The sequence below is a fragment of the Ambystoma mexicanum genome, chromosome 2q, assembly GCF_040938575.1.
Source record: "Ambystoma mexicanum isolate Mex_15411 chromosome 2q, UKY_AmexF1_1, whole genome shotgun sequence".
Taxonomy (NCBI): domain Eukaryota; kingdom Metazoa; phylum Chordata; class Amphibia; order Caudata; family Ambystomatidae; genus Ambystoma; species Ambystoma mexicanum.
In genome coordinates, this window is record NC_090924.1 from 28,169,539 (window position 1) to 28,181,677 (window position 12,139).

General features: G+C 49.1%; 1 protein-coding gene across 18 annotated transcripts in view; it reads left to right on the forward strand.

Annotated features, from left to right (window-relative positions):
• The first annotated feature begins 4,361 nt into the window (after positions 1–4,361).
• Positions 4,362–12,139, forward strand: part of RBFOX1 (RNA binding fox-1 homolog 1) — a 1,014,010-nt gene continuing 1,006,232 nt past the window's right edge. For 6 of the 18 annotated variants that reach the window (XR_011303136.1, XM_069646792.1, XM_069646800.1 and 3 more), the window contains exon 1: positions 4,366–4,895. Coding sequence is in view for 15 of the 18 variants with exons in the window: in XM_069646792.1 (XP_069502893.1) it covers positions 4,752–4,895 (144 nt within the window). In the remaining 3 variants the exon portion in view is untranslated. Of the gene's footprint in view, positions 4,896–12,139 lie in introns of all 18 variants that reach the window. The other 12 variants (XM_069646788.1, XM_069646797.1, XM_069646795.1 and 9 more) reach the window with 4 other exon arrangements.

Sequence of the window (12,139 nt, forward strand, 5' to 3'; positions counted from 1 at the left end):
GTTACACTCTGCCTCATTCCTTTCTATGCTGCCCTCCCTCCTGTTACTGTCTGCTTCACTCCTCTCTCTGCTGCCCTCCCTCCTGTTACTCCTTGCCTCATTCCTCTCTCTGCTGCCCTCCCTCGTGTTACTCTCTGCCTCATTCCTCTCTCCGCTGCCCCACCTCTTGTTACTCTCTGCCTCGTTCTTCTCTCTGCTGCCCTCCCTCCTGTTACTCTCTGCCTTGTTCCTTTCTCTGCTGCCCTCCCTCCTGTTACTCTCTGCCTCATTCCCCTCTGTGCTGCCCTGTCTCTTGTTACTTTCTGTCTCATTCCTCTCTCTGTTAGCCTCCCTCTTGTTACTATCTGCCCCATTGCTCTCTTTGCTGTCCTCCTTCCTGTTACTCTGTGTCTATTCCTCTCTCTGGTGCCCTCCCTCATGTTACTCTCTGCCCCATTCCTCTCTCTGCTGCCCCCTCCTGTTACTCTCTGCCTCATTCCTTTCTATGCTGCCCTCCCTCCTGTTACTGTCTGCCTCTGCTGCCCTCCATCCTGTTACTCTCTGCCTCATTCCTCTCTCCGCTCCCTTCCTCCTGTTACTCTCTGCCTCATTCCTCTCGCTGCTCCCTCCCTGCTGTTACTCTCTGTCTCATTCCTCTCTCTGTTCCCTTTCTCCTGTTACTCTCTGCCTCATTCCTCTCTCTGCTACCTCCCTCCTGTTACTCTCTGTCTCATTCCTCTCTCTAATGCCCTCCCTCCTGTTACTCTCTGCCTCATTCCTCTCTCCGCTCCCTTCCTCCTGTTACTCTCTGCTCATTCCTCTCGCTGCTCCCTCCCTGCTGTTACTCTCTGTCTCATTCCTCTCTCTGTTCCCTTTCTCCTGTTACTCTCTGCCTCATTCCTCTCTCTGCTACCTCCCTCCTGTTACTCTCTGTCTCATTCCTCTCTCTAATGCCCTCCCTCCTGTTACTCTCTGCCTCATTCCCCTCGCTGCTCCCTCCCTCCTGTTACTGTCTGCCTCATTCCTTTCTCTGCTGCCCTCCCTCCTGTTACTCTCTGCCTCATTCCTCTCTCCGCTCCCTTCCTTCTGTTACTCTCTACCCCATTCCTCTTGCTGCTCCCTCCCTGCTGTTACTCTCTGTCTCATTCATCTTTCTGTTCCCTTTCTCCTGTTACCCTCTGCCTCTCTCTGCTACCTTCCTCCTGTTACTGTCTGCCTCATTCCTTTCTCTGCTGCCCTCCCTCCTGTTACTCTCTGCCTCATTCCTCTCTCCGCTCCCTTCCTCCTGTTACTCTCTGCCTCATTCCTCTTGCTGCTCCCTCCCTGCTGTTACTCCCTGTCTCATTCCTCTCTCTGTTCCCTTTCTCCTGTTACTCTTTCTCTGATTCCTCTCTCTGCTACCTCCCTGCTGTTACTCTCTGTCTCATTCCTCTCTATGTTCCCTTTCTCCTGTTGCTCTCTGTCTGATTCCTCTCTCTCTGCTACCTCCCTGTTGTTACTCTCCGTCTCAGTTCTCTCTCTAATGCCCTCCCTCCTGTTACTCTCGGCGTCATTCCACTCTCTCCTGCATCCCCCGCCATTATGCCTCCACCCCCAGCCCCGCACTCCTCTCGCCTTCAGTCTGTTTCTCTTACTACGGCGCTCTCTATCTCTCGTCCTCGCGCTCTCTCTCACCGGTTAAATCAGATGATAGACAGGTAGATAGATATGTTTTGATAGATTCATTTTGATCGATTTCGATGGATAGATTTCGATAGGTATAGCTCGGTGGGTTTGACCGATCGCATAAATAGATAGCTGAATAGCTAGTTGGGTAGATTGATGGACTGCGACTATCATAGTGTAATGGGTTGATAGTTAGCTAGATAGATATTCTAGGATAAACAGTCATTGAAAGCGAACGTAGAATGGGGGGCGCTCGAGGGAGGATGCATGCTCGGTTACTGGGAAGCCACTTCGCGTAAAGTGGCGAGGAAGTCCACTGCGCCTCGCAAGTCGCAATGTGTCGCGCCCCACGGGTGACTGTGAAGTGGAGCGGGCAGGCGGGCGCGTGCTCTGGTGGCTGATCACCTGACGGGTGCACCGGCTGTTCTCCCCAGAGACTCTGGGGGAGGCGGGGCGTACTCGCTCACTTTAGGGGAGGAGGGGGTGCTTCCCCATACACATGACTTTCGCGGAACATGAGTGGCATCTTCAGATTGCCACCTGTGTGCCAGTTGTATGGGCATCTCCTAGCACGATTGATGCCTGCGGTGGAAACAAAATCATATTTTAAATACAAATATATGTTTGACCAGACACAGCACGCATACTACAAAGTGAATCGTCTCGCTGTGCTTCAATATGAGTGTTTAATGTTATCAAAATGAGTGCAACTCGTGTTAAAAATGTGATACTTTCTGGAACGGCAGTACCAGGATCATCTGTGAGTACACAGTGACAGTGACACTCCGCATCTCGGAACATGTGACATGCAGACTACACACCGCTCCAGATGTGACTTCACCCCACTGAGCTTTGACAGCAAAGAAGTCGCTACTAGGCAGAGGCCGTGAGCATTCCTGCCCACTGGCCACTGTAAACGTCAGGTTCCCTTAGCTCTCAAAACAGTGACCTGATTTACAAAAGAGTTTTACAGTGGTGCCATCCAAAAGAAAAGCGCTTTGTAAATCAGTCATAATGGGCTTAAATATATATACAACCATTGCAAGGTTTTTATGAAGAATATTAGACATTAACACATAACCAGGTGCATTTTCCAACTAAAAGACACACAGATTTCAGAAGGATGCCATTCTGAATTATCCCGGCCGAGATATACATCTTTGAACTGCCGGCTGCACACACCTCTTGCCCTCATTCGTATCAACCAACTGAGCTATCTTGCCGGTCTGTTCCGCCAAGCGTTGTGTTTCCTCGCGGAACAGACTATATAGTTCACAAGACTGCAAGGACTCTGGAAGCCCCGAACGCTTCTATGCACCAGCCTCGCTTTCACGGACATTAATAATTCAGCTCTTCATTCAAAATGATTTTAAGGACAGGATTCTGGCGGCTTGGTGGGCGCAGAGCGGCGGTAGGCGGGAGGGGAAGGCTCCTTAATAAGGAGTGGGCCTCAAGGACAAGGTAGTGAAGCACGCCTTTCATTTTCTGGTCACATCCTCTTTTATTACACAAAGACTAACTAGATCTACTAATGAATAATTATTACTCAATAAAATAAAGGGGAAAGGCGTGTGCAGGCGCGGAATACTAATTTTAATAAGGAGATCGCACCGCCATGCATAAAAGTATACAGGCACATTGTGAAAATGGCAAACGCAATTTGAAACTGAGCACTACTAGAATAGTCAGGGAGGCCGAGAAAATGTGTTTTTAATTGTAGTCGATGATAGTTTGTAAAGCAGCTCGCTTCATAAACTGACCATTGCACGTGTGATACGGGGGGCGAGGGCTGCTGCCTGCTTGGGCGTATCTTTAGTTTTCTTGGAGAGCTGTAGAGCAAGTCATGTTTCGTTTAATCGTGTTGGCCGTGCAGCTAGCGCCTCCTCCCACCCCCACTCAGAAAACAGGGGCTTCTTGGTGCACGAAATAATACATCACATGATTTCTGATGTCAAAGATAACTGTGCACTTTGAGTTAAAGAGAGGCTAAGATGGCCACTGAGGGGGTTCAAAGCCGTGACCCGCAGGTCAAAACTCGATCTCTGGAGTAGGCACATTAACTCACTGAGCTAGATAACCAGCTTACTGTGAATACAGGTTCATAGATGTTCCCAGCAAACGTTCCTTCTACTCCCCAATAATAAACAAATAAGAAAATAGAAAAAACACATTTAAAACTGAATAGCATCTATTGTTCCGGGTTTCTAGGAGCTGCAATAACGGACCGTTGTTGCACGTGTCCCCGGCCTTATACCAACATAAAATCCTGCAGAGTGGAGACATCGCACCTTGTTCAAAATCTGAGCACTGTGTTTGCTCTCTGCGGCCTGAAACGCAGAGCATTGCTGCGAACTTAGCTCAGGGAAACCCGAAGCATTTAGACGGTGCGGCTTGCCACATGTGTTCCGCGCCTAATGCATGCTTGCAGTCAGCCAGCCGTATTCATACGCTGCTTCCAATTCATAAGAAAGGAAATCAAGCCCACCCCCAACCCACACACTTTTTTTGAGATTGTCAGGTCGGGATCAATGAAGCAATAGAAGAAGAAAAAAATCCCCACAGATATCCCGTCCCAGCTGGGCAGTGGCATTAATTACCCAGCCCGTGCCTGCTGCCTGCGAGGAAGCTCCCTCCTCCTCCTCCCCTCCTCCTCCTCGTCCTCCTCCCCCGCCCGCCCGCTCTGCCTCCCGGCCCCCTCCCCGGGGATTTTCCAATCGCAGGATTTGGCTTGTAGTGGGCGGTGAAGCCCCGGCCCCGGGTCCCGTGTGTCAGCTGGGCAGGCAGCGAGCCAGTGCGCGTCTAGTAGCTGCAGCATCGCCAGTGGTGCCGAGACACGCCGAGCCCAGCTCCTCGCTGTCATTCAGGAACTTGCCGCTGCCCCTCCATCCATAGGCTGCGGGCTGCCTCACACCTCGAGCCGCCCCCCACCCCCTGCCTCCTCGCCCCGCAAGCCCGCCGAGTGGCCTTGGTTGCCAGACCGAATGTAGGTGCCGAAACCTGAGAGCATCAGCAGCGGCAGCAGCACAGCGAAAGGGGGCCCTTCCCGCCGACACCCCCACCCCGGGAGCGCACGGAGCAGGCAGCGCGGGCAGGACAGGCGCGGTTGCATGCTCGCCCCTTCCCTCGTCCTCCGCCGACTTCCAAGCAGCAGAATGCAGCATCCCCTGACGGGTGCCACCTGCGTGGCGCTGCCCAACGTGGGCATGTGCCCCCAGCTCTCGTGTGCCTTGACCTTCATGTACCTACAGCAGGTAAGTGCTCCTCCATTGTGGAATGTTCTGTGACCCCTTTCCAAACTATTTGAAGTGTTGGTTCCCTTCCACAGAGACTGCATTTACCGTGGCCACGTTTTGGAGCACCCGGGCTCCGGGGCTGCCCTTACACTCACCCTTACACGCTACTTCCCGACTTCTGGGTCAGCGGGCATCTCTCCTTGCCCCCGTTTCTTGCTGGCCTCTTTGTCCAGCTGCGGTGCTGCTCATCCTTCCTAGCAGGACAGCGCAGGCACCGCGACATCGTCCCGCCCCACTTCCTGTCGCCGAGGCTGGAGGGGGGACGCGAGTGGGAGCCGTTCCGGCCAGAGCCGTCCGGCTGAAAAGTGCCCACTCGGGACGCCTCTCCTGGAGGCTTGCTCTCTGCACGGACCGTACGTGTGCGGGTATTTATAAGTTCAAAAGCAAGGTTTCTTGCTTTGGGTTTGTTTAACTGTGCACAGAGGCTGCTCTCAGCAGAAGAATGCGTGTTTGCCCCTAGAACGCCTGCCTGCTTTATTGATGCGTTGCCATATGCTCGACACATTCAATAGGAATAGAAACGCAGAGACGCATGTACATACATATATAGGCTCCGCAGCGGGGGCAGCGATAAGAGGGAGGGCTGCAGGCTTCCCGGGGTAGGAGTGTGGTTAGATCACAGTGCTGTGTGAACCCTACCTCCTGGAACGCATGCACGGGACTTGCACGGCTTCATGCACAGTACCTAGTGCTGTGATTGTGTGCACATATCGTGTACCCACTAGCACGATCTGTATTATTAGAAACGCCCACCCTGGGGTGCACTCGCATCCTCGTGATGGGGTGCTGCTGGACGTGTTCTATAGTCATGTGCATGCATGTGTGTTCAGAGCGCCACGCATGAAGCATTCCCATGGAAGGGCTTCCAGCGGGCCATGCGCCAGGCACACTTCGTATGCACGTTGTTGCAATGTGCAGCTCAGCACAGAAGTTAGAAATGAACGTCAAAGGGCAGGTTGGCTTGTAGCAAGCTTCTACCTGTATTGCGGGTCCGCCTTCACGTGGCTCTAGAGAACTTCAATGCAAAGTGTGTACGCCTGCAGGTACTGCATGTGGGCGAACCCCAGAAATGCCAGTCGCAGCCCCCCTGGACGCGCGTGCCACCCAGTCCACGTGCAAGCTGCAATGCCGCTGTGCGTGGGGGGTGCCATGTCACGGGAGCCCCCGAGCCGCTGGCGTCCTTACGCCGGGCGTCAGGGCACGGATCCTTAACGGGTGAGGCGGGCATCAGGGGTGCGTTTCCTTTCCTTTAAGAGTACAACAGGATCCTGCGACAGGCATACTTCGGGAACGCAACGGAACGCGCATATGCATTGCTATGCTGAGCACGCTCCCGGAAGAACGCAGACGAGTGTTTGCCTATCTACATATGAAGGGATGGCGAGACACACACACACACACACACACGGAAATATGTGCTTCTGTTCATATCAATGTACCCATCCTTGCATCTATCTATCTATCTATCTATCTATCTATCTATCTATCTATCTATCTATCTATACATGTATCCATACATGTATCCATACATGTTTCTATCTATCTGTCTATCGACCTATCAACTCAGCTATATATAATAATCACGGTTACGTGTAGGCGCAATTACAAGTCTTAGTATCTTTTAGAAGTGGCCACGGGGGTCTTCTGTTCCTCGCTCTCACCCTCTCACTATTTGTTAGGCTTTATAATTGCAGGGAACAAGGCAGGTGGTTACATTGTTAGACCTGCTTTGTGACTCAGTGGGAGTTCCAACTTGCCTGAGCTTTTGGAACGTTTGCACTGAAGTCCTGGGGTCCGGGATTGGGGTCTTGTCAGGAAGTTGCAAGAAACCACCCCATTTCTCTCTAAGAGGAGTAACTGTATTGAGGCACACACAGGGTAGCAGGCAAAGACGGTGACTGTGAAAGAAACAGAATCTCCAAGAGAGTTGCTTCCATGTTCAGAATCTAAGACTAATTCAAAGGGGATCACTTCCCCAGTTCGGTTTGTTTATTTGTAGCCGGAATCTCTGCTCGTTTGCCTCATGGTTTTGGCAGGTTCTCCTCAATTCAAGGGATTCCCCTCCCAATGTCCCCAGTGCTGACTATTAGGAGAGCCTGGGCCGAGATGCTTCTTCGGCTTGCGGGCAGGGGGGGCAAACGAGTGATGACACACATGGTGCTAAGACTCCAAGGATTTCATTGTGCCACCTGTGTAGAGTCCGCAGTGTGATCCCCTCCCGCTGATTCAGTGGGATTGCCAGTCAGGGTTCCCCCACACGAATCCAGCGTTTTATGGGATCCTTGAAGTGGACAGTCCTGGTGACTTGAGTCCTCGTTCACCGCATCCCTCGACGAGAGTGTTGATGTTGGGGGGAGGCGGGAGAGGGTGACGTGAAAGCAAGCTTTCTAACTCTCCCTCTCTGTTATAATTATAATTTATTTTTGAGAGTGCATGGCTGGAGGCTGTCTCTGCGAGTAGGCATGTGACAGGCATTCGCTGTGTGCATTTGAGTAGGTTTCCAGCACTGGCTGCCAGCCTTCCTCACCGACCCCCTTTATTAAGGCTCTCCGCAATGTGCTCCTGTTGTGACCAGCACAGGCTCACTCCCTGAGTTCAGGTTTACCTTCACGGTCTTGCATTTGTCATTGGCTATGTTTGGTCACAGGGATGTTCCAGGGTAATCAGTAAGTGTGAGGTTGGTTATTTTATGGATAGCTGAGCAGACCAACTTGAAAAATGCATGTGCTCCTCTTATAACCCCTGTTTGTCTAGCACAACCACTTCATGGACTTGAAAAGATGCCGCTGGCATCACCACGGTTGTCTGCCTGGCCTTGGAACCGTGCTCCACAGTCTTCCTCCACATCTTCTCAACTCTTGACTTGAGTCCAAGCATTGCGGTGGGACATGCTGAAAGGAATCCACGTGTGCCCACATTTCTAAATAGACCCCACTCCAGTTTCCCTCGCAAAGATGCTGCGAAACCTGCATCTTACTCTGTGCAAATGTGCACACGTGAGAAGGTTGCGGCTTTCTAAGCACTGCGTGCCACAGACTGGTGCCATTCCGGTTGTGGAGCTGGATCCTGATAGCTCAATTGCCGGCACACAAATGCACCTGTGTTGTAAAGGCGGCATGCTGATTTCTGAACAAGCACACATCTATCTCTAAAAAGTGGGTGTGGCTGAACACGTCCATTTCCTGGCCTACCTCTTCATGGAGCCTTCTAGAAAGATGTCAATCACTCCAGGGCATCACATTAGTTTAGCTTTTCTTCCACACTGGTCAGGAGAATTGTTCAATTCCTTTCCCAGTCCGACCCTGCTCCCCTTGCGTTACTCTAGTCAATGAAAGGCATGTGTATACTTCTTTTTTTTTTTAATTTAAAATGTTTTTGTGCACATTTCCTGTTTTCCACATTGTAAAGTGACTCATTGTCAGATTGAATAGCCTTTCTGAATTCTGCTTTTGGAACAAGAGGAAGCAGTCTGCCCCTGTTTGTCCCCGCCGTTCAGTGCATCTGGGTGTGTTGAATAGCAAGAGTTGTGTCCTTTGTTTGCGGTTGGTGTTGTGTAGGATATTCTTAAAGCAGTGGCCTTGAAGCTGAGATAAGTCACGCAATAATGGCCCAGGTTATCCAAAGTATCAGCATTGTTTACTGAGACCGAAAACGAATTGTATATATTCATATGACACAGGCATGCGCATGGCAGCACACATCAACAAAACCACACAAAAGAGCAGGCTCAAGCCTGTATATGAAGCGACGGCACCCCACGACAGGACATATCGAATCATATATATTTATCCTTTCTTATACACCTGGGCATGTATTCCAGTGACCAATCACGGGGTGCCTTTTTTATGTTCAGCAAAATGGTGTTTGAATTGAGACTTTGCCGTCTCTTCCTCTCTCTCATTAAAACACATTGAGGATATCATGTAAAGCTGCCGCCTGAGCATGTCAGATAGGACTGGGATGAATGCATGGCAATTCCCCGCTCTCACCGCACACTCATCTGTTGCAGGTTCTTCATATTGCAATTGCAAACTGTACAGAACACAAATCAATGCCGTAGTAAAGTCCATTCCCTGGCGCCAAGAACATGGCATGCAGCAAACGGTAAATTGCTCTAGATTTCACATATTGCCAGTCTAGGAATTCATAATCTTGTTCTCAAGTAGCAGCACTTTGAAGAGACATTAGCAGGACAGAAAACCACAATGCTGTACACATTTGATTAACAAACTTAAAAGGAATAACATTTGAATTCACTTGTATTTTTTGGAAAAAAAATCGGAAATGTACTTGAAAGTAAAGTTGAGCAGTGCAGCAACACTTGCTTGCACTTCTAGCCAAAGCACTTCCTCTTATACACATGATTATAATAAAGGTAACTGCAGGTGTACATGTTGCTAAATGGCCAATCTCAAGTGAAATGCCAAATCCTGTTGTTGGAAACATATCGGTTTAGTCATGAATTCAGGCATGTTAGTCTAACTCCAACTTTTTCAGAAACTGAGACCGTGTTCATTCAATTCTCTTCAGGATTTGGCTTATTATCTTATAGCCAAAGTAACAACACCTTCAATTCAAGTCTAACAGGGTTCTAATAGTGTCTACTGCATAACTAATTAGCCATTTCTTTCTTTCTTTCTTTCTTTCTTTCTTTCTTTCTTTCTTTCTTTCTTTCTTTCTTTCTTTCTTTCTTTCTTTCTTTCTTTCTTTCTTTCTTTCTTTCTTTCTTTCTTTCTTTCTTTCTTTCTTTCTTTCTTTCTTTCTTTCTCCCTTTCTTCTCCCTTTCTCTCATTCTCTCTTTCTTTCTCTTTTTCTTTCCTTCTCCCTTACCCCCTTTCTCTCTTTCTCACTTTGCTTCTTTAAATGTGATTTTAACCCTTTATGCACATGTTGCCTTCTGTGCATGACTGTCCGTCTATTTGCCAATCTATCTGTATCAGACTCGTCCGTAACTCCCTGTAAAACACTTCTCTAGATTACCATCTGATTTTCAGTGGTATCACACACAATGAATAGGACCCCTTATAAAACTTGGTGACTCCCACCCTGAGATGCTCATTACCCATTAAAACACAATTGTATATTAGTTAGGAGGTCCCTGCGCCACAGGTGATGTGGTGCTGCCTATTAAACCCTGATGCTGGTTGCCTGTGTCCAGCTCATTGTGTGTGACTCCTTGTACTTGTTTGTTGGTCTGTCACTCAGTCTCTCTGGTGTTCGCACCTTTGTTCTCTCTATACAGTGTTCTGATCATCTATATTCCACCCTTTCTCGGTATGTGTTTTTGTCTGTCGAGGATTTTCATTTAGTTTGTGTCTATACATTATAGATTCGAATCTATAATCTATATAGATCTATAGATTCGAGACCAGGAGTTTTGAGTTAAATTCGTACTTCTCTGTTGACAAACTGTGTGGTCTTGGCCTACTCAATGTTTGTTTTCCGTGCCTTAGTTCTTTATCTGTCAATTGTGGGTTCTTCAAAGAAGAGCTACTACCCCCAGAATTAGGGGTGGATAAACATGTCACATATATGCCCAGAGTTAGGTTTCTATGGGCCCGATTCACAAAGCGTTTTTCAACCTACCTACGCATGCAAAGATGCACTGGCATGCATATGCCACCCGAGAAGCAATGGGTCGGCATACTATCTGAAACTGCAAAGCTGGTAATGCATACACGGAATGGTATTCTTTAATGGGACTCCATCTGACAGAAGACTGCCTTCTTGTCAATGTGGGAACCACCTGACAATGAAAAGGAAGATATTTCTTCTTGTCATCTGAAAAGGTAGCATGTGGTGAGTTTGGCAACTTATGTAGCCCTTGGTGGTGATGCATTGAGTTTCTTTTCCACAGTGAGGAAGTGTGCAGTGTGAGGGCAATCCTTCCTAAATGAAGCTATTGCTCACAGTGGACATGGCCCGATCGAAAGCAATTGAGCTGAGACTTTCCTATCAACTTGCACTGTATTTAATTAGAAATCCTGCGCAACATGGATGGCAAGCGGGCGCTATTGGTTCCTAGACTTATACAGAGTGAACAGACGGGAAAAGAAATACAGAGTAACATCCGGTAGCACAATGACAAAGTTCCCCCAATGCCTCTTGGCTTGTGATGTAAACCACTAAGTTTGGGGGGCAGGTCTCCCCAAGTGTAGATCCAGGGTGTTATCCTTCTCTGGTCTATGCAGGCCCAATGACCTCTTTACACAGATCTGTCTTTGTGGATTGATTTGCGAGTTGGATCGTAAAAGAGGGACAGTAATGTATGCAAATCAATAACGTCAATAATGCAAGAATAAGAAATGCATGCCTCAATGGTGGCTGTGGCTTCCCGCCTTTCAATTGGTCTGCCCTTTGCAGGAGATTAAGCACATCTGTTTGCAGTGACAGGTCTTCTCTCAACCCTTTCTTCTTAAGTATTAGTCCATCGAGACGCAGTATAGTACATGGACCCAATCATTGTACACCGCCCTGCCCCTCGGCTCCGGAGCCGGTGGGCCGGCCGGGTGGGAGCCTGTCCGTGCACATCCCCACTGGACAATCACTGTCTGCCACTGAACAGAATTCCAAAGAAGAGACTGTGAAGGAACAGAGACTTCCGGTTTTGTTTTATGTATATATTTTTTGACTTAGTCATGTTTGATCTTCTAAGCAATTGTGAGCAATGGCGTTATTGACCCTCGGGAGGCCACAAACAGGAGGGCACAACCCCAATCACAACCCAAGAGAGAAAACGCTGTCCACGCTGGGACCCGCGCATGCTTTAATCTTGATGGATGACTGAGAGTGCTTTGGGGTACACATGCCTCACCCCACCTTCCTCTATGACAAAGAGATCTTTCAGAAACATACTTCAGGTCCCCTATTAATGGCACAATATATCATCTGCCTTTGCTGCTACAGTATGTGGTCGCATGTTATCGAGCTTGACCACCAAACAGAGATCTCAAGCAGGGCTCATTGTATAGATTAGACAGTGAGCTCTGCCTTCACTTGGGCTTCCAGCTGCACTGCCTAAGATGTATTGCTTGTGCATGCAGCTGCTTTCAATTGCAGACCTCCCAATGGTTGCAATAGGCCTGTTTTTCCTTTCCCCTATCCCAAGTCAGTGTTCCCCCTTCCCCGGGCGCACAGAACTCTGCTTACTTCCGGCCCTATCAGCATGGCCAGTTGGCAGCAAGGAGATGGTCTCCATTCCA